The sequence below is a fragment of the Stegodyphus dumicola genome, chromosome 3, assembly GCF_044657685.1.
Source record: "Stegodyphus dumicola isolate Sdum_Otavi_A_Nest chromosome 3, ASM4465768v1".
In the NCBI taxonomy this organism is placed as follows: domain Eukaryota; kingdom Metazoa; phylum Arthropoda; class Arachnida; order Araneae; family Eresidae; genus Stegodyphus; species Stegodyphus dumicola.
The window spans coordinates 45964112-45987159 of record NC_140770.1 but is presented as its reverse complement, the minus strand read 5'-3'; the positions used below and the strand labels follow the sequence as shown (position 1 = coordinate 45987159).

General features: G+C 32.7%; 1 protein-coding gene across 1 annotated transcript in view; it reads left to right on the top strand.

The window, feature by feature from the left end:
• Window positions 1–23048, top strand: part of LOC118195887 (uncharacterized) — a 235872-nt gene that overhangs the window by 159974 nt on the left and 52850 nt on the right. Inside the window, exons 11-21 of the mRNA XM_085812832.1 lie at window positions 155–271; window positions 5127–5180; window positions 6947–7009; window positions 7142–7186; window positions 8290–8409; window positions 8528–8618; window positions 9610–9903; window positions 10383–10505; window positions 13312–13490; window positions 14785–14875; window positions 18242–18357. Coding sequence (XP_085668958.1) covers window positions 155–271; window positions 5127–5180; window positions 6947–7009; window positions 7142–7186; window positions 8290–8409; window positions 8528–8618; window positions 9610–9903; window positions 10383–10505; window positions 13312–13490; window positions 14785–14875; window positions 18242–18357 — 1293 coding nt within the window. The remainder of the gene's footprint in view (window positions 1–154; window positions 272–5126; window positions 5181–6946; window positions 7010–7141; window positions 7187–8289; window positions 8410–8527; window positions 8619–9609; window positions 9904–10382; window positions 10506–13311; window positions 13491–14784; window positions 14876–18241; window positions 18358–23048) is intronic.

Below are 23048 nucleotides of genomic sequence, written 5' to 3'. Positions count from 1 at the left end.
GTTGCTGGAAGGGCATTGCACATTTATCACGTCATCTGTTTCAAAATAATTCTAATGGTGTATGTAAGTTTATTATATTATAAACGTGATTTTGAAAAGTATTTTACTGTAACATCTGTAATAAAAATATGAGTACATTGTTATCTGTTTCTAGGGAGATCGTGGTTTGATTGGCCCACCAGGACCGCCTGGAGCTTGCGATGGCTACTTCTTGGAAAAGAAAGGAGTTACAGTTGGCTTACCTGGTCCGCGAGGGGAAAAAGGTCAAAAGGTAAGTTAAACCTGGAAGCACTTTAATATATTTTGTTAGCACATTAAACAGCATATAAATATATTTTAGTTGCTTGATGAAGAATGTTTTAATTTTTTTAACAATTAGTAACATGTGAGCTTCTTTTTTTATCCTTTTGCATCTATCAGGTTGCTTTTATTTTGTTAACTTTTTAAAATAAAACTAAAAAAACTAAAACTAAACTCAGTAGCGCAAACAGCCCTAAAGGGACAAGGCCTGCAGTGCCCCGAAATCTGCTTTCTTGACCGTGGGCCCCGGGATACGTAAGCATATGCCCTGAACAAGTGGTCAGCTTGTCGCAAGACCCTCAATGTTTAGTCCCCAAGAGAACTTGGTACTCATTTTATTGACCCAAGGTATGGAAATCAAGGGAAACTACTTAAAATATGTATGATTAAACTTTTGCTTTTGTTTCGTATGAAATTAGCGTTTTTTTATGGTTACAGAAGGTAACCAATGTAATTTTGGACTCTAGGTTGTAATTAAGGACTCACCACAATTCTCTGTTACTTTTCGCTGCCGCGTAGGACAGTTTAACTTAATAGAATTGAAAATCTTTTTGTTAATTCCTGTGTAGCGTTTGAATTAAATTAGGGGACTATTGTATTAAAATTATATTATAGATCTGGCAGTTTCTGGCAGAAAAATTAAGATGTCCCATGGAAAGCATTGCATATATAGCTATTTTTGCAAAAATTAACCATACTTTCCATTTGCATTTTCTTGCTTAGTCAAAGTGTGTGGCATTTCAGAATTCTTCATAAGATTTTGAAGTCTAAAAGCGCCAAAATACATGTGAGTCACAAATGAAGTACAGAACATAAGAAATGAAAATTTTATATGTTTTGTGTATAATAAAAAAAATCCACTCACCAAGAAAGAGTTGTCCGATGGAGATAAAAATTGGTGGATAGGAAGAATGTGTACAGAATAGAAAATGATTAAAATTCAGAACAATTTAATGATTTATTTCCGAGTTACATAGTTACAAAGTAACGAGCTCAATAAGGTATTGACCCACCTCTAGCCTGGATGCATGCTGCCACACGGCGTGGCATAGACTGATAAAGCTCTCGGATTGTCTCCTGCGGTATTTCTTGCAAGTTTGCTCCCATTGTTGGGCTGGGTCATCAACATTCCCTGGTAGATGCAGTCGCCTTCCCATCATATCCCAGACATGCTCGATGGAAGAGAGATATCTGACGATCGGGCTGGCCAAGGCAGTGTTTTGACAAGTTTTAAGACAGCTCATAGCAACACCTACCGTATGTGGTCTGGCATTATCTTGCTGAAAAATTAGGCCAGGGTACTGCAAAGGGAACGGTAGCAAAACAGGTCTCAGAATATCGTCGACGTACCGCTGTGCTGTAAGTGTGCTTCTAATGACAACCAAAGGGGTTCGGCTATCAAAGGAAATGGCACCCCAGAACATAACTCCTGGTTGAGGGCCTGTGTGGCGTGCAAAAGTGAAAGCAGGATCGGCACGCTGATCTGGGCGTCTCAAGGGATGTCTTCGATGATCGTCATGACACAGTTGAAAGCGGGATTCGTCGCTAAAGACTATACTTCCGCAGTCAGCATCATTCCAACCTGATCGAGGCAAGCACCACTGTAATCTGGCTCGACAATGCGCAGGCATGAGTGGAAGGTGGCGTAACGGTCAGTACGAGAGTCGATTTCGCTCTATCAGCCGTCTGTGAATGGCCATGGTGGAGACTTGTGTGCGGGTCGCACGTCTGATGGTTGATAGCGATGAATCAGGCGCTGTGACAGCTGATCTGACAATCACTCTGTCCTTCCGATGTATTGTGGCCTTTTCCGATTTTCTGTTAAACAATCGTTCATGGAGGCTATGAAATCTGTCATTGTCCACCCATTTTTGCCAGCATCTTCTAATCGCCGCATCGCTTCGACTCATATGACGAGCGCTTCTCCGATTTGCCCAACCTGAGTTTTTCAATTCAATGATACGATCTCTTTCAAACTCTGACAGTTGCTCGTAATGAGCTCGACTCCTGCGGCGAGGCATTTCTTTAAGTCGTTGAAAGGTATACTAAATTGCAAAGCAACAAAAATTTTTAACAACAGTTCAAGAACAGCTCCTTATATACATATGCTAGATGCGCAGTTCCAATGCGCTGGAGATCGCACTATTCATTGGACACCAAATTTTAATCATTTGCATATTTGGTAAAAACATTTATGCATGCGAAATTTCAAAGCAATCGGATGATCCTTCTTGGTGCGTCGAATTTTTGTTATAAAGTGTATATGGTGCGCTGTTATCCTTGCAGTTTAGCAACTGCGCTAATAGCTACGATCTAAAAACATACTTTGTTCTAGTAGACAGAGTTCATTATGTGTTTATGATTTATATGTTACTGCATGTTACAGAACACTTTATTATTATGTGATTTATAATATTCAATTTATTTGTACATTATACTCTTCCATTACATAAGATATAAGATCGCCGAACACTAAGATAAGACCGCCGAACACTGACAATTTCTCCTGCGTATGTTTCCCGCCTAAGCTGGAGCTGACTGCATGGGGTATTTGTGGTTTCTTTCTGTTAGTATTATGAATATGACCGATTTTCTGTTAAACAATCGTTCATGGAGGCTTACCTATTCTTTGCAAATAACCTTTGATTACCTTCCCATAATAAATTAACCAATTAAAAAGTTTTAAATTATGCATTTAAAATTGTTATCCAAATAAGTATTTTTATAAACAATTTTAATAAATAATAAATGAAGAGTAATTTTTTAAATAGATCCTTTTTAACTATGCATTGATCTATTATTTAATGTACTTAACACAGCCATATCTTTGGTTCTTCGGTAATAACAATAGAAGAAAACACATTCAGACTATTACATTTTAGTTGAAAGAATGTTAAAATTTCAGACCTTGAAAGAAATTTAGATATTTAAAATTTTAACGAGTCTGTATTATGTATGAAGAATAAACATACAACATTTAGATCGGTTCTGTGCATCACATATCATGTGCAAAACAGAGAAGGACTAATATAAATGCATCGCATTCCTCACAGAAGATACACCTTTCCCAGGTGTATCTTCTGTGAATCCCAGGCTTTCTGAAGAAAATTGCTCCACTTTTACGTTGTATATGGGAAGAAACACGGAGCCACCATGCATTAAGCCGATTTAGCTTATTGAAACTATAAGATGAGATGCCTCTATTCTTGAACGCTACTAACACTGCATACTGCCAGGAATGTGGAATTAATGAAATAGAAAACGGATAGTAATATTAGAAAAATCTATTATGAAATGCGTGTCTTTTTAAATTACCTCTAAATACGTGCCTGTGTGCGAACACTCGTAATCTGTTTACCAACTAATACGAGACTAAATGTAATAAAAGAACAGCCTGAAGAACTAAATCTAAAGAGACTAATAATAAGCAACGGCAAACAGCATAACGTGAGTAAATTTTAAGCTTTTTCATCTGAGCGTTACGGGTTTAGCTCTGAAATTTAAAGTTCTTCAAAATGTCATGAATAAATTGCATTTTCTTAGTTATAATTAAAAAATAACTCTCTCATTTTGTATCTTGATTCGTTTTCTCCCACTATGCATTTAACCCGAAATCGGGTAAATTAAAAGCTGGTATAAATTTTCATGTGTAATGAATAAGAAAGTCATAAATGTAATACGAAATTTTAAGCCCGTAACGATGAGAAGGTTAATATTAGACTGCTTTTTATGAGACTATACTGGTCTCAGCATGAAGAATTGGTATTTCTGTAGTATTGCCATACCTTATTTTACGACGTCTCCCTTCACATAACCTCGGAATTAAGAATTTTTCTCTTAAAAATAAAAGTTAACTTTATAAAACCTTCAAACTGTTCATATAATACTACTTAATATAAAACATCTTTATAGCATGCTTGCATTAGTATTAGCTCTTACAGCAGTAGATTTACAAAACTTCAATGAATATTCCTTTTTTTTCATCCTGTCACTTATCTCTTATTACAATCTTTAGTTTTTTTAAAGTATATAAATTCTCAGAAATTTTAAATAATAATAAAAAAAATCGGAAAGTTTCCAGATTTTAAATTATGTCCAAAGGGGCGTTTTTTTAACTTTTTGCGTGTTACCTTTTTTATTAAATATCATGTTCTCTGCACTTAAACCATAAAATTCAGTTCAATAGCAATATCGCAAAATAATTTTAAAGTGAGCTAGCTATCTTTAGAATTTCCGATACACAGTTCCGCACGCTGGAGATAAAAAGGTCTTTTTTTTTTTTCACGTACAGTGTTGCCATTGCTCGCTTTTAAATCGTTGAGTTTGTTACTCAAAAATTCGTTAAAGTTTTAGAAAATATGAAATCGATAATAAAATAAATTCCATATTTCAAATTTGGTCTTCCACATGCCCATATTCGTAGGAGGATTACGTCATTCAAAATTCGATGGCTGTATGTACCGTTGTTTTATCACAATGCGAGAAATATACATATATTTATGCATATTTTTCATTATTTAATTTCTTAAAATATAATGCAGGACTCTAACTTTGGGTGGCAACAGTTTGAGAAGTAAAACGGACATTTATAGTGATTCAACGCAAAATCGCAAAACGAAAACATTAGTTCTTCAGGAACAAAGCCCCTTTGGACTAATAATAATAATTAATAATTTAATAGTAAGATAAATTTTTAAATAAATGTTACCCATATTAAAGCATCAACTGAAACTTGTTTACAATATAAAAAGCTTATTTCATATTTAGACTATTTTAATTTAAAAACATTATGGGAATAAATTCTTATAAACCATTTGTTTTCTAAGGGAGAATCCGGAGAAAGAGGAGACAGAGGATTCGATGGCATAGCTGGTGTGATGGTGAGTCTGTATTTTTGAAAATATTTCAGAATCTTTACACGATAGCAGTTCTGTTGAGTTTCTTTATTGGGGCGCAGACGATTTACTCATCACTTTAGCGCACTAAAATAATGAAACATTTTCAGTCTGTGAATTGTTATCAAATATAAAAAGGAAGAAAGAATATAAAATCTTATCGTCTAACATTTGTATATAAAATTATGCTTTAGATATTTTATTATTATTATTGCCATTTAATAAAACTTATCGCAAAAATATCATCTGCCATATTTAAAATAGTGTCACATGCATGGCGTTTCTTTATATATCTACTGAATACGTAGGACGGATGAACAGTGCAACTTGAATTTCTGTTGTAATAGCTAGTTAATTCAAAAATACAGTGAAATACAGAATCAGTTGTACCGAGAAATAATACTATAATCCTCATTAAAACAAAATCAAATCTGGCATATTTGATCATACGAATATATAGTATATTTCTTTTGATGTTGAATAATTTCAGGTTAGAATTCAGACTGCAAAGAATTGTAGATGTTCTGCTTGAGCAAAAGCTAAAAGCTCAGAACATTTGGACTCAAACTGAAGACTAAGTGTTCTTATATAGTATCACTAAGCAGATGCTGAAAGAAATGAACGGTATCAAACTGAACCTTTGTTTATAAAAACTCCTTTTGGAAAAAAAAATTTCAAACAGTGCCAAATTTGGGCAGAAATTGCCAAATATCATTTCCTTAATGGCAATTTTATCGTCCAGCACAGATAGTATTTAACAGCCTATATTTCTGGTTTTGCGTGTGCTGTTTATACAAATTTCCGACGTGTATATACATATACTATAACTAATAAACCAGTTAATACTAAAAAGTACAGTTGTTAGCCACAAATTTATAGAAATACATTCACAAAATTATAATAAAATACTATCGAGAAATAATTAAAATAAATACACAGAAACAACAAGTTTTAACAATTATTCCATAAATTTCCCCCAAAAAATATTCACGCAAACTTTATAACGTAATGAAGTGTCAGTATGCAATTATAAAATCTTCTTAGGTCTTCACCTTGAAAGCCTTTTTAAGTAGCAGCCACATCTCGCTTAACTGAATAAAGTAAATAAATTTTGCTTCTCTCTCTCTCTTTTCGAGCTATTGTCGAAGCTAAGCTTCACTAATTTTTAATGCATAGACACAAAATAGAAGCATTTAAAAACGATTAAGTGTTCATTGGGCTCATAAATGAGTAACATAAACTGAGTTAAAATATAAAATTTTAACGCGCGCAGATTAATATTAACGAATCTAATTACATGCACGTAGTAGTAGGCCCAGCTATAGATGTTCAGTATATGATAATTTGCTACAATCTGAATTAAATTAACTTACTGCTTGCGTTATCAAATGCTAATTAAATCTTCGTATTTCGAGAGTGAGGGTAAGTTAAAAAGAAGGATTAAAACAAAATCCATTTATTAAACTTAACATTCTTGCTTGACAGAATTGATGCGTTGAGGCAAATGCTATTATTTCGAATTTTAAATCGTCCAGAAATGCAAATAATTAAAAAAAGAAACATCGAAAATAACTAGTTTATGTGTACATGACTTTTACATTAGACTAGGAAAACATATACGCAAGAAAACAAGATTTTGTACTTATCTTTTGGGGGATCGCTAAAAAATACTTTTATTTTAAAAGTCAATTTACATTGCTTTTGACATTTCGAGAATTCTTTTCCTAAATATTTATTGTTTATTTAAATAGGGTCCTCCTGGAGACATTGGAATGAAAGGTGAAAAAGGACTTCCTGGGTATCCTGGACCTAGAGTAAGTGTTTGATTTGCTTTAGTATAAAACATGATTGTCAAAAGTTATAACAACTGTGAAAAATCCTCTTTGATCCTAATAACGTATGCGCCGTTACTTATAAAAGTTTTACATTAATTATTTTTTTTTTAGGGTAAAGATGGCTTTCCTGGACCGCCCGGTGTATTAGGATTTAAGGTACGTTATTGTTCACACAATTTATTTCAAAATAGAATTTAGTATTAAACTTTAAGGAAACAATCTACTGGGTTAAATATTTAGCATATTGCTATTAGAGGTTTTCTGGTCAAAGCAAATTTTTGTTAAATTTAGCTCCTCTGGTTAAATAGTACTCCAAATATTGTAGCACTTACATCAAGGAAGTGGAATGGAGCTATACAATTAAAAATTGATGCAACAAATTTTGACAAAGAATCTTTCTATGAAAATAAATTAGAAATTATTAAATAAAAATTTAACAGACCAGAATTTAAACAGTGCGGTTTCAAATGTAATCTTATACATTTCAGAAATACACTGAGAAGTTTAACCGGTAAAATCGATAAATCGATAAACGCTTTATAACGCTCCAAACACATTACATCTGCTGTTAACTACGCATGATGTATTAAAAGCTGCAGCAGTTTTTATAACGTTATTCAATTGCAGATTAGGAAACCACGCGTTGTAATTATATTACGCGCACATCCTAACAAATTATCTCAGAATATATCTGTTTCAAATTAATTTAATGCTATTCATTTCTGATAGAACACTATCCAAGAGGTTCTCCACAAAGCTTTATCATGTTAAGTTTGTATTAGTGACAGCAAACTGAAACATTAAACAAGACTAATGTGTGACTTGCTAACTTCAACAACTGGAAGTTTAATATAGAAAAGAATAACACGCTTCCTGTGTGAATGCGGAAAACATTGGTGATGGTTTTTTCATTATGGGAGGTCACATAAAACAGCAATTCGCTGAAATGTTACAGCAAATTTCCCCTTTATGTTCACTTTTTTCTTAATAGTCAGGGAAACGATATGTTTTCTGAGTTATGTAGCAGCTATGTTAATGGTAGAGTTTATTAATATGCCAAAATTACTTTTGTAGTCGGTTTCGAGTACTTTTCTCCGCCTTTTGTTGGACCGTCTTATATGTCTCTGTCATTATATATATCTCTTCCTATATATGTCTCCGTCATTATATTTTTCAAAAATTGTTCATGAACACATATTACTTGTATGATAGATGTATTTTATTTGTTCAAAAGTAGGAATATTATTCAATATTTATAGGGTGATCGCGGAGATGATGGACTTCCTGGCTTAGATGGTTTTCCTGGAATAAAGGGAGAAAGCGGAATACCAGGATCACCTGGACCACGAGGTTTACCAGGACCACCAGGACCTCCAGGCGTGAGTTATGACAATTCTTTTATTTTAGCTGATTGTGGAACTTACATTCAGTTCTAGTAATGAGCTGCTCCAAGGCATACGGTTAAATATTTATTTGAATTGTTTCTTGGTTTTGCAGGGTATAGAAGGAAGAGCGGGACCACCAGGACCACAAGGACCTCCTGGTATTACAGGTCCACAAGGGTACCCAGGAACGGATGGAACACCAGGTAAAATTGTTTACTATTGTTGTCATTCTTATTTGAAAATATCTGCATATGATTTTCTGATAATATGGCAGCCTATCCAAGTTATTAAATAGACAATAATAAATTGTTTCCTGCTACATAGAAAGATTCATAATGAATAAAATGAAAACTATCGCCATGTAATTTTCAGTTTAGGAGACGGAAGATTCGTTTTAAAAATTTTAAAGAACTCGTTTATATTTTTATCATGAAAGTATTTGACCTTTAACTGCGACCTATTTTTTTGTTAAAATTACAGTATCCATAAAAAAGAAATCTTCAGCTGTAATAATTTAAAACGTATGATTTAATACTATTTACATAAGTACCCATTTTCGGAAGGCAATATATTATCATATTCTATTAAATGATGATTTTATTCTCATATATAAATAAATATGAAACTGAAACTGTCAAAAATATTTCCTCGAAAGAGAAACATAAATTAAAAATATTTAGATAATTATTGCGAATCTAGCATAAAAAGTGGAAATTTTGCAACATTTTGATTAAGCTATCAAATTGTTTTTCTAATATATGGAATGTAATAATAATAATCGTCTTTTATTAAAGCAAAATATCAACCTTTCATTACTAAAGAGGCTTTGTAGAAACGTTTAATGATGTAACTTATTGAAAAACAGTCTTCACAGTATTACAAATTTTACTAAAGATTTAAAAAAGAAAAGTGTTCCTTTAACATAAAGGAATTTTTAGATAATTATGGAGGAGAATAATTCAATTTGAGAGTACGAATGCTACTAAAAGTTTATACTTTTCGCTGTGTACACTCTAGAACATTCCATACTTGTTTCAAACCCTGGATGCTCTTAATACGAATGCAAAGCTTCTGCATAATAATTATTTTCCTTTAATGTACTCGAATTTATTATTTAACACTTAGCCTGTAAAGATATTGTAATTACTTTCGATTTATTTACTATGAATTTAACCTAAAATTGTCTTGTTATAGGTGAAATTGGTCCAAGAGGTCCACAAGGTCCTCCTGGAGGACCAGGACTCCCTGGATTACCTGGAAGAGAAGGTCCACCTGGCTTCAAAGGTGAAAAGGGTGATACTGGTTTAGCTGGACTTGAAGGTTTGCCCGGCGCTAATGGTTTACCTGGAGCACCAGGGCCTAAAGGTGAGCCTGGGCCGAAAGGAAGTCCAGGACTATCTATTCAAGGTCCAAAAGGTTTGGATGGCAGCCCTGGTCTTGATGGATTGCCCGGTCAGAAAGGAGAGCTCGGACCTAAAGGAGAGCGAGGTATACTACACTGTAAATTAGTTACTCCAAATTATTTAAGCATTAGTTTAAAGTTCTTTTGTATTAATGTTACCGTTATTCATTTCGTTTGCAAAAAATGCAACAAATTTTGCGCATTTAATTAGAGCAACATTTCTTATTCGACATTCGCTGGATCCTTAATGTTTTGCAAGAAGCTGCTAAGATTTCACTAGGAACAATCATAAAGAAGCTTATAAACGGTGATTAATGGGGTTCTTTAATAACAATTTTTTATATGTAAGAATTCTCCGAGACCTGAGTATTATTTCAGGTGTTCTGTGAGGGTAAAGAGGTTCAGAATGGTTAGAAGGTTAATTTGTGTCATCTTTAGAATGTCATATAATGTTATATTTTAATCAAATACAAGATTACCATGTACTAAAACATTTATGTTTCTTCTGAAAATATGAAATTTCGTTAATAAAATTTGATAACTAACATTATCTTTTATCCACTAGGTGCTCCCGGTGATACAGTAGAAGGCATTCCAGGTCTGCCAGGTGCACCCGGCCCAAAAGGTGAAAGAGGATTTACAGGAATTCCAGGACGACCAGGTTTACCTGGAGTACCAGGAATAAAAGGTGCTTAATCTTTAGCGTACTAAATATTTCACCATGTGCACAGTAAGGCTCTCTCTGAAAACACAGGGAAATTTATTATTTTCAGCCTGATTTCTAAAACTTTTATATTGTTATCACCGCGCTTCGATTGCGAAGAAATTAAAAGAAGTAGCAATCAGCAGCTTTAGTATCCTTGCAGACAAAGCAGTCATCTACGAACAGCTAAAAACTAAGAAATCTCTTTCCCGATGGAAGCAAAAACTTTACTTTCTCATTTCTTAAATTTTTATTTTAATAACAGATGTTTTATACAAACATAAAATTTACAAAGGTAGAAGAAGTGGATAGAATGTATGATTAATAATTAAACTCACATAAAAGGAAATTTCTGTGTTAAAATTAACATATGATAGAAAAGAACTGTACGTGATCCAACAGCTGTTAAAAATATTAATTAATATTTAAAGTTCATAAATGAAATAATGATTCGTACTTTAACTTTTTAATATTGCACGTGTGATAACAACTATAAATAAATTTATTAATTATTCCATACAATGAGTAACTAGGATCGTAGTAAAAGTTATAAATATAAACAAAAATAATAAATAAAATTTAAGAAGTTCTTTTTTAACATATAGAAAGAAAGGTGAAATAGTGTAGTAAAATGCCAAACATGGTACAGAAAAGTGTGAAACCTGGCTTCTACTTTTCCTGTGGTTCAGTTAGAATAATAAGCTTATTTACTCCATAAGAAAATTTACTTTTATGCCAACGAAATGCGGCACGATCTGTGTCAACAGATAAATAATTTAGTACTAAAATATAATATTATTATATATTATTGGTATAAAGTGCTCCATACGGAAGAAAATGAAAGCAAAATTTATATGAATAGCAAACGAAAATATTTCGAAGGAATGAAAAGGATATACTTTGCTAGGAATAGTGACATATTTCTCATTTCATTTAAAAAGCGAATAGTTAGAGATTCTTTTTATTCTCCATGCTTATTAATTTAATGTATCTTCATTAATAAGATTAATACGTAATTCCATAAGTAACCTTGATCTGAGTGCAAGGGAAACAATAATCTTCAGTTAGGAAAGATTGACGTTGGCGACATTTAACGAAATATTTATATCGCAATAATTAATGAAAAAGGTAACTTGTTTTATTATTGAAACAAGAAACATGTTGGTGTCAAAATGTCGCCAACAATCTCCAAAGCCAACCTTCTACCCTCCGATGAAAATTATCTAAACTTACTATTGGAAAATGAAGATTATCTAAACTTACTATTACCCTGGAAAAAAAAATTGCATTTCTGGTTTTAGTTCAGAAGTTAGCAGGAAAAAAAATATGTCATTTTAACCTCTTCTAGTCATGCGATTTTATTTAAAAAAATCTGATTTGTACACCACATGACTTCCTTGTACGGAATATTAAATTATACACATTTTTTCTTGCATTTCATTTAAACTTACTAGATTGAATTAAACCTACTTCGCCCACAGCGCATAAACCACAATAGAATAAATGCATTCTTTAAAATTCACTTTGTTTACCATAGCGACACTCTGGCGCTAGGTTTACTTAACAGTTTCGTTCATATTATAACTCAGAATATTTCGTTCATATTATAACTCAGAATGCACAAACTTTATATCATTTAAAGAATTATCTAATCGTTGCCACATGTTCAAATACTATAATAAAGCTAGAATAATGTATAAAAGAAATTAAGCAAACAAAACAAAAAAAAGAAACAGTTTTTCACAAAGCATGATTTAATTGGCAATAATAAATGAAGGCGTTATCTTTGTTGTTGCGAAGTTAAGTTTCTCTAGATTAGCAACAAATCCACGAGTCTGCTGTTTCAAATGTTAAACAAGCAATAGCCGCCATCAAGGAAATTATTAGGCTTAGCGGCACTTAAACAACTTTAAAATTGTTGATAATTCTAAAAATATTGCATACAGATTTACTAAAGGCATAAAAACCTTAACCGGAAGATAAGAACAACATAATTCAATCATTTTTAAAGCAAAAAATGTACAATTTACAAACATATAAGAGTAAAGAAACTGAGATCATTGAGCCGGGTAACAGAGTGGCTATATATACGTTTGGTGCGGCCGATTGCAACCAAAATACGAGGTGTACATCTACATGTTATAGCAGTCCTATATACAAAATTTCAACTTTCTGAGGCTACTCGTTTTTGAGTTATGCGAGATACTTACGTACATACGTTCGTACAGACGCCACGAAAAAATCTCTTCAGAATTCGTTTTAAAGCAGTTTTATAATTTTTTTGGAGGAAAAGAGTGTTTTATTCTGTCCTTACATACAGATATCACGGAAATACATCGTTAAATTGCATTTGAAAGGGGTCAAAATGGGATATTTTCGTTGAAATATGCTGCCTGAAACTTTTCGCGATTACAATACTTCCTTTTTACTTCGTACAAGGAAATAAAACTTACTATTGGAAAATGAATACAATAATACAATCAATTACAATAATACAAATAATACAATCAATTGTTGCAGGCTAAGTAAGCAAGTGTAAGCGTGTTAATGCAATGCAGTAATATAAATGCAATTTTATAAATAGTTTTTATACTCACATTCATTACAATTCTTTTTTATCACCTCTATTTTTCATCATTATGATTTCTAGTAATTTAGCGATAGGACATGAATGATTCGGAAGCTGGATAATTTGATAACAGACAACCAAAATATACGACCTTTAGGAGAAATTCATTGAAAAATAACTTTCAGATATCATAAATTTCTCACATTAAATGCTTTTTTCCAGGTGAGACTGGTGGAAGTTGCTTTGCTTGCGCTCCAGGCACAAAAGGAGAAAAAGGAGAAAGAGGTCTTGATGGGTTGCCAGGTTTGCAAGGTCTAAGAGGAGAAGTTGGACAACCAGGATTTCCAGGAGCGAAAGGCGATGATGGACCCCAAGGCTTTCCAGGATTACCCGGAGATGAAGTAAAACTCTTTTCTTTTTAATGTTTAGGAGTGAAATAAGTAAATTTTAAACAAAATTCTTATGTGAATTCCAAGTATTTAGGGAATAAAAAAAATCTAAAAGTAAGTTACGTTTGATTATTGTAAGTCAAGGAAGCGTCCCAATTGAAAAGCACATTTACAATGCAGTATAACAAACAATATAACATTTATTTTCAACATAGTTTCCCACTTTCTTAGAACACTCGTCTGAATTTTCAACCAATCTTTCAATTCCCTATCGAGAGAAATCTGTTCTTTGGTTATGGAGTTATCGTAGAACATCTTTTTGCACGTGTTCATCGGTAGGAAATTGTTGTTGCGCAGCGAATATTTGTGAAGTTTCTGAGACTGCCACTCAGCGATTGCTGTGAATCGTTTCATCAACCTCCAGCGCGTTCGTCATTAATCGACGTTTATAGCCCTTCTTGTCTTGCCTGTTAGCACCAATCAAATCTGTGCAGTCTTGTCAAACTCATGGTACTATTTGACTATGGTTGAATGTTAAAATACTTTCGCTCTACTTCCATAATTTCACAGTGAATCTCAGAATAATTAAAATGTTTTGCTCTCAGAAATCGTGATATTACTCGTGCTTCAAATTTGGAGTAATTTACAGTTAACGCGACATTTTGCTGTTCACGTGTTACGATACTTCTTTTACGCAACTACAATGAAGCTGTTTTGGTAGGAAGGCTTGTACATGAGCTCGAGAAAGGGCCGACTGTATAATTTCTGCGAGTGAATAAGACTTCTCTGAATTAACTCTTCTTTAGACTCATCCTTATACTTGTAAGAAGACCAGCGAATAGTTGTTAGACTCTTCACTACAGTTCGAGTAGCCTAGGACACGTACATAAACTAGAACTTTATAATGCAAATTATTCGGAGTACTCTGAATGTCATTAATGCAGTAAGTATGACTATGATAGATATATTAATGAGATCAGAAATTAAAATTTTTGTGGTTTCTAATGATGTTTCCTATTTTCCATTATTATTTAGTAATCATCAGAGTAATATAAATTTTCGCGAGAATGGTAATTTCAGTTTTGTTTCATTTTATGTTATTATTTACTTATATATAATATAATATTGAAAAAGATGATTTTTTACATTTTTGTTGTCTTCTCTACAACTACGATCTGAAGAAATTCATCCTTACTTTCAACATTTTATTATTTGCTCTAAGTATGCGGTGCAATACTTTCTGCTATTATATAATTTTTTTCTAAAAATATTTTAAATTATTGATTGCCGCTTTATTTCTCTCTAGGGTTCCCCTGGTATTCCAGGACGTGATGGAGAAAAAGGAGCCCCAGGACCCCCAGCGGTTATTCCTCCTGATCTGCTAGTAGGCGATAAAGGTGCTTTCCTGATTCTTTCCATGTTACTGATTTTATTACTTTCATGTTACTGCATTTCATTTACTGCGGTTTTACTCACTTGTTTAAATTATGATTTAGCAAAACTTTCCTTATAACGTTTTCCTGATTTACCTTAAATAGGTAAATTTAAGTATAAATAACTTAGCTTTTAATTGAAATTTTATCAATAATAATTATTAGCTAACCGTGTGTGTCAAATAATACAATCAATACGATCGCCCAGTATTGATACAGATAAAATCCTGTTCAAGCAAACAGTTACATGTGTCACATAAAGGTCTATTTAAAAATAAATAAATAAAATAAACCTAGTGAGTTAGAACTTATGCTGTTAGTGAGCTCTGTTAGTCAGTGTTATCGCAAATACCAAATCATTATAATTCTGTAGATGAGATATGCCAAATCATTATAATTAGACAATGAAACATACCCTTTCTAAGGCATCAAATTTGCGGAGAATTTATTACTTGCAACATATAATCCGAGCTAGTTAAAACCATGAATTAGGATGGTATGATGTAAACTTTGCATTGATTTATCAATGCTAGAAGTCTGGGTCATCTAGTACCAGCCAAAAGAAGGAATGCCATGCCATTTTAGCGTCGTTAGTGTTAATGTTGGTAGAATAATTTTCATATCACTTGTATACAGGTTTCCTGCTGAAGCGTAGCAGCCATACCAGCTTTGATTTATTGTGAAAGGTGCCAACAGCGTAAGAATTGTAAGAATTGGAGGCTCCCTTCAGCCCACCTGGACACCAGTGTCCCCATAGCTCAAAAGAAGGGGCCCCGTCTCTCACAAACGATGGCAGCCAGCAACCCAGCCAACCCCAAAGAACAACAAAAAAAACAAAAAAAAATACTAAATTAAAAATAAATAAGTACATCTAACACAAAATTACAAACAAACAAACAAAAACACAAACCACAATCACAAATTCACAACATAGAACACCACAGATATCTAAAAAACATATAAATACAGAATTCAATTTTAACAGAAGACTCCTACAAGCGCCCTATTTTCATTGATAAACTTCATTAGAGCAATGGTATAAGATTTAAAAACTTTAAAATTAATGGCACTTACATTAAAATCAGTAATGTTAAAACTCTGTCTAATAGGGGCTGTTAAACTACAATCAACCACAAAATGCCTAGCATCACCATCAACCTGACAACTATTATACAGTTTATTTTCCTGCTGATTAAATCGGTTGAAATAAAGCGGAAACCTACTATATCCAGTTAAAAACCTGATTAATGTCAATATTGTTCGCACATTTTATTTTATTCGTGATTTTAATTTAGTTCCATAAATCTTTTGCTTTTAGGTGAAGATATCCACTGTATTTTTCATTTGTTAATGTAAAACTCTTTCATTTTTCGAACAGCATTTTTTCTTCGAGCCTGTTAATTCAATATCCATTGCATTGACATTTGATACTGCCTGCTTGGCCAGGCTGTCGGCCCTCTCATTACCAATAAAGCCTATATGGACTTTAACCCAATGTAGCTTAATATTTAAATATGAACTCAAAGTTTCTAAATGACTCTTAATTTCGACAATTAATGGATTGAAATTGTCTGGGCGGGAGAGCGCATGGAGAAGTGACAGACAGTCAGTGTAAATATTTACAGATGTGGGTATAAACAAGGTATTTTTAATCCATAATAAGGCTTGTTTGAATTGGAGCCTGGGGATCCAGGGCAGGGGAGCTGGTTAGATTACGGATGAAGTTAGACGGTATTCAGAGCTTGGAGATTAGCTTTAACCCGATGTCTTAGAACGGTCCCTACCGAGGCCGTCTTTGCGTTGGCTGGGCTGCCGCCTCTCTCAATTTTATACGAATTTTATTATGAGAAATTTTTATTTAGAACTGGACGAATGAAATTGAAAATGTATGAAGATTATTTGGTTACAAAGAATGTGCCAACAGCGTGTAAGAAGTCATTAAAATTGGATTCTGTATAACTGGTAGTATATCATTTGGTCTGATAGATGTCATTCATTCCCTTTGATCATTTTGATACTGAATACATATGCACCATCTACCTGTGAAAGTGTTAACACTGGGATGCACTACGGAACAAAAATATATCTATTAAATATAATACGTCAGAGTTACTGGAAATTCCTGTAACCAGTCATTCATATGATATCTACTTTAGCGTCTGCCACTTTCATCTCATTCCAAACATCGCGTATATAGTTTTCCCAGAGAAACGATTTTACCTCTTTAGATGAACCTTCCATCAGTGTTATATCATATTGCCCAACTTATTTGATAAGGATTTGAAGAATTAATTTTTGCGCAGTGTTTCCCGAAAACAAAACATTGAGTTTCATATTCTTTACTTTCCTTTGAATTATGTGAATCCCTGAATTTCATTCCAATTGAAAATGTGTATGGTGTTGAACATTTTGATACATAACGACTCACCTAAAATACTTAAGGCTCTTTTGTTAATTTCACCTTATTTCGCGACAGGTGGAAAACTAATATCTTATTAGGCTGGTCGTGTTAGTGTTTTTGCTTTAAAGTACATACTGTTTGAAACATAAGATGTTTTTACTTACCTTTGATCAAAGTCGTTTCTGTTAATTGATTACAGGTTCCTAGAAATAATGAAAATTAAACCTGTTTTCATGAATTTATTTTGAACATGAAATTTTTTTGTTAGTCCCAGAAGGACTAACAAAACGAAACTGCAACTCTCAAAACTGCATTTTGCATCGAGTCATTTAAGATGTCCGAATTTTTTTTCAAATTTTGCCACCAAATATTATCGGAAAGGAAAAACTAAATAATAAATAAAGAAACTAAAAAGAAATAAAGAAACTAAATAATGAAGATTATACATGAATGTGTGTATATTTCCTTGCATTGTGAAAACACAGCGGTACTTAGTACAACGATATCATCAAATTTGTTGTCCTGCACACGCATATGTGCACCTGGAACCCCGAATTTGGAATTTGTTTTATTGTCTATTTCATATTTTTTAAACTTTTAACGAATTTTTGATTAAAAAAATAATTTCAAAGCAAGCAGTTGCAAAACTGTACAGAATAAGATATTATCTCCAGACTGTCTATTAAAAATTCTAAAAATATGCCATTTTTAAATATTTTTAGCAAAATGCGGCATTAGCCCAAATGCTCTCGAAACGTGTATGTGTCTGTATATGAAAGAAACGCCAGTTTGGCTGTAATATAAAATATGAAGACTTGTCAGATTTTATATTACGCCCAAAGACTTTCGGTTTTTTTTTCAAATTTAATTTTTAAAGTTTTCTGCTTAGTGACATTATAACAACAAAATATATGTGCTTTTATTTTTAGGTGACAAAGGCGAGCCGGGTCCGCGAGGACTGCCTGGTTTTCCCGGCCGTGATGGTTTACCAGGTTCTCCCGGTCTGCCGGGTCCTCCAGGACCACCAGGTTTGATCGGTGACAAGGTATAACTCTAAAATATGTTTTATATGTGTTTTCGTGTAAATGTTATGTATGCAATTAACAGGTACGAGCCTGTAATAAAACGGATGTTTACTTAAATATTGGCAAAGCATTTCAACACATGTATATAAAAAAGAATAATATAAATTACCTCATAAAAATCTAGGTAACCATGTTTTTGGTTTATTTATCTTATAAAGTTCTATGATTTTAGTATACATTTCAAATGATAATTATCATATTTATCAAGGTAAATGTAAGACAATAAAAAACTAGTCAAAGTGAATAGGATCAACAAACGGAAAAAATATGTTTAACAGTTTTATGAAATGAAAAATAAAGAAATTAATTTATATAACATAATATTACATATATTTTATGCATTCTTAACACTGGATCGATTCGTAACATATATTTTATAGATTATTTCTAGATCTAATATTTTAAAGTTTCTTTATAATATCTATAGATTACATATTTATTTGCCAGAGTGTTTCCCAAACTTCTTTAAATCGCCAAATAGTTCTCCAATGCATTTATAGTAAAAGTTTACGAATACATGAAACCATGCATTTCGATCCCGCGTAATTTAAATACAATAGCATTCGTTTTTGCTTTTCTGATTCAAGTTGTTTAATGTAAAATTTTAATCCTGCCTTTATTTGATCATCGAAATCAGCATGAGCCTTTTTTTAACCCCAGATTTACATGTTTCCTAACTTTTCAAATATTTAATTGTACTATTATTATATCTTATTGAAACATTGAACCTCTCAGCCAATCTCTGCCTTTTTTCTACAGTGACATTAAATGCGCGTTATTAAGCATGTCTGCTGTTCTAGGTGCAGCTGCCTTTCTGAGGTTCTGAAAGAGCAAATTCTGTTTTCATGGCGGAACATCAGGTTTATGAGGAACTGTAAGATGATTTTTGGCCTTCTAAAACTTTATGACCAGGGCCAAGGCGTAATCACTGCCTGGTTATGAATTTTTAAGTGATATCGACATTTTGAATCAGACTAAGATCATATTTAGCACTGACTTTTAGATACACTTTTTATGTATTCTAATAAGATACCTGATTGCGTCTGAATGAACAAACTGAGTTGTTTTTCCTAATGGCTTCTTTCAATCGCTAAATGTCTTATTGGTACTGAGAAAGTTAAAAATTTAGCAGAATACAAAAATGGAACTTTCCATACCAGCATCCTCTTCGCTTCTTTTTGCATTTGCAATATGTAACCAGAATCACAGGATATGATACTTTCTCTGCTTTAGTTTGCATATTTCTTCTGGTCTTGTGAAGCGCACATGGAAAGGAAAGAATTTTATGCGCATATGGGAAACCAGTAACATGTTACATATCTGTAGCATTTTTTCAAATTATTTATTCTGTTATTTAATTATAAACAGTCTAATACTTGAGCGGTAAGGTGGCGGGAAAAAGCCCCAAAATGATTTTCTTTCTAATTTTTTAGCCTATGTATGGGAGAATCGCTTTACGTTAATGTGAATAATTTTACAAATTATAAGGTCCATATTACGTCATCATTTGCTGCCATTTTGGCCTTGAAAATTCGTACTTATCTAAACCACTGGCCACAGTAACTCCAATTGTAAATTATCTACGAGTATTATGCAGTGCAGGTTTTAGATAGCTTCCCTTTTTTTAATAAAAACTATCCAGAAGTCATTACAACAACGTGGCTGCACATCGGACTTCGAGTCTTGTCTTTGTGTCCATAAAATTTCCATTTGCACAATTAATAAAGAACAATACATTATTTATATTCACAAGTTCATTTCGAAATTTTACGTGTTTCTTTCCTAATCTTATTGCAATCAATTACATTTGATGTATCCTTTTCGATCAAAATTCCCATATCCTTTAAAGCAGCACTGACAGTAACGGCCGTTGATTTGTCTGAAACTCCCGTTTTGGAGGATTTCTGAGATAAAGCTATTAGTTTCATCCTCATTTTGGAAAGATGTATATTTTATTTTTATAGAATCCATTTCTTTATTCTTAGCAGAAACTTTAGTATCTTTATCTTCGTCTGAAGAACTTGAAGACGAATATCAATGCATGGTTTATTCAGAAAAACTAGAAGCAAAAGTCGATAGTCCACTCGTGCTAGTCCTACGTTTTTGTGACTGAGCTGTTCGAATACTTTCTTCAGCTTGGCATTATGCTGCAACCACTTTTTGAGAAATTTTGCAATATTCTGACCAATTGCCTCGATAACCATTTTTCGTAACTGTCTTTGATAGATTAAAATATTCTTTTAGCAGCAGGCATTTTTATTTTATAAACACAGGGCCTATTCTCTAAATTCTTTTTTTAATTAAGTCTACCATCTTTTTCAAAACTTTTTAATAACGTAACGTTTCAAATGAAATTCTGTCATACTATGTGGTATTTATTGATTTGAAATAACAGAAACAGAATTCTTCTCCTGCAAAATTTTCTTTCAGACGGTGAGCACACAACAGCCGAACTATATTACTGTTTATAATTCATTAAATATTCTTGCCGATTAAACATAGAGCAATATTTTGGGTCCGTAGTCAGTAACACATTTTCTTTAAAGCTCATTGGCATTTCTCAAGGCAAACCGGCACAGCCAATCACAGTACGCCTGGCGCCCTCCATCTGAGCTCTAATATTCACACGACTTATACAGGGTGGGCCAAATAAGACCTACCAATGTTAAACACAAATAACTTTTTTATTTTTTGATATAATTATTTTTTCTTTTTGTACGTTATAATTAAATTCTTGGAAATTTATTATGGAAACGCGTTAAAATTATCGCGTTTTTCTATTCGTATCAACGATCAGTTGTTATGACGCTGAGTAACGATCAGTTGTTATGACGCCGGAAACGATTTCCGGAGCTTATTACAGAACAATGATTGAAAACTTTTTGTGGCCAATGGCGGAGTAGAATCCTTTTTTTTATGGGGATATTTAAAGGACAAAGTGTATGTTAATTGTTAATAAACCAGAGACTATTAGACAGCTGAATCAGAATATTCGAGACGAAATACTGAGCCTTCAACCAGAAATATAACCTAGTGTAATGCAAAACGCGTTAAAAAGAGCCAATTTCTGTATCGAGAAAAATGGTGGACATTTGTCTGATGTCATATTTCATACATAATTTCCATAAAATATATTTAATATATAAAAACAATTAATCAAATTAAATGATTATTACAAGAGTTATCCGTATTTAACATTAGTAGGTCTTATTTGGCCCACCCTGTATAATTTCGTTAGCTTATAAAGCTTCGTTTAAAACTGAAATGTTCCATATTTTGCATAGCCGAAATGTAGAATATTAAAGCATAATATCCAAGGACAGTGGAGCCTTGGATAACGAATGAGTTTTCCAAACAAAAAAAAAAAAAAAAAAAAAAAAAAAAAAAAGGTCTTAGATGACGATGGAACGATGTCTCTAGATACGAACCAATAAGCCGTAACGCCATACTCCGCATACTCAAAAATCCAGTGGAGGAAATTATTCAGAAGACAGAACTGAGAACAAAACTTGTGCAGACCCAATAAAACAGTAAAAACAAATCTCATCGAATAAATTTAGGGAACAGCTATTAATTCTCAAATCACCGTTTTCTACTTTACGCAGTCAACTTTCCGTCATAAGAAATGCCGTAAAATTCAAATCTTCTCTATTTTTTATATGTTTAGTGTTTTAAGTACTATGCATACGTTAATATTGTGTATGTGTTAGATTTAACTATTTTCATCAGCTTTGCATTATGAACTTACATCAAGTATTTAGACTTAATTTTTTAAGCAAACATTTGGGATGTGGGAATGAATTAATTCATTGTGCATTAATTCCTATAGGGATAATTGTTTCGGTTCACGAATATTTCAGATGAACAACTATATTCCGAAACTAATAAGTTTACGAACTCTACGAACCAATGCTCCACTGTAATTGGTGTAGCGATGAAATGTTTAGGAAGATTTCAGTAGGCAGTAATAAAAACTAATTTAGAAGAAATTTTCCAGCTAGACATATAAAACATGGCTAATGTTAAAAGACAGTTTTTTTTCACATATAAACGAATCTAATTTTAAAAAAATTCACTGCACTCTGTTGTGCAGCTGTTTATCACATTATTTGTTTTGCGGGCTCATTCATGTATCACTGAAAATGGCAACCGACTTCAGTATTGATTTATTTTTAACATACGTAAATTGTAGCTTATTGAATTCTCTCGTTTCTTTGCATGCATGTGGCTGTAACTGACATGCAAATTGAAAGAAATTAATTTATGTATTGTTATATTATTGATTAAGAAAAAAATTACTTGTTCGAAAATACGGAACTTCGTCGAAATTTCGACGGATGATTTTTTTCTAGCAACATAAGATAACATGACTTAAAATTTCATCATTTATAAGCTTTCTTAATGTAACACTTGCTGGAATATAATAATTATCGTAATATAATTTTATGTATTCAATATATCAACAAGCTAATAGGGATTATTTTGTTGCTTACATTAGATTGGGCACTCCTTTTGGTATTTCACGGGCTAAACTTATTCTGTAATTTTACTGTTTCCTTTCATTTTACAATTTTAATATTTTGCTATAACGGAAATCTGCATTATATGTAGCTGTTTGTTTTTTCATAAGAATCTTTTAAAATTTCCATAG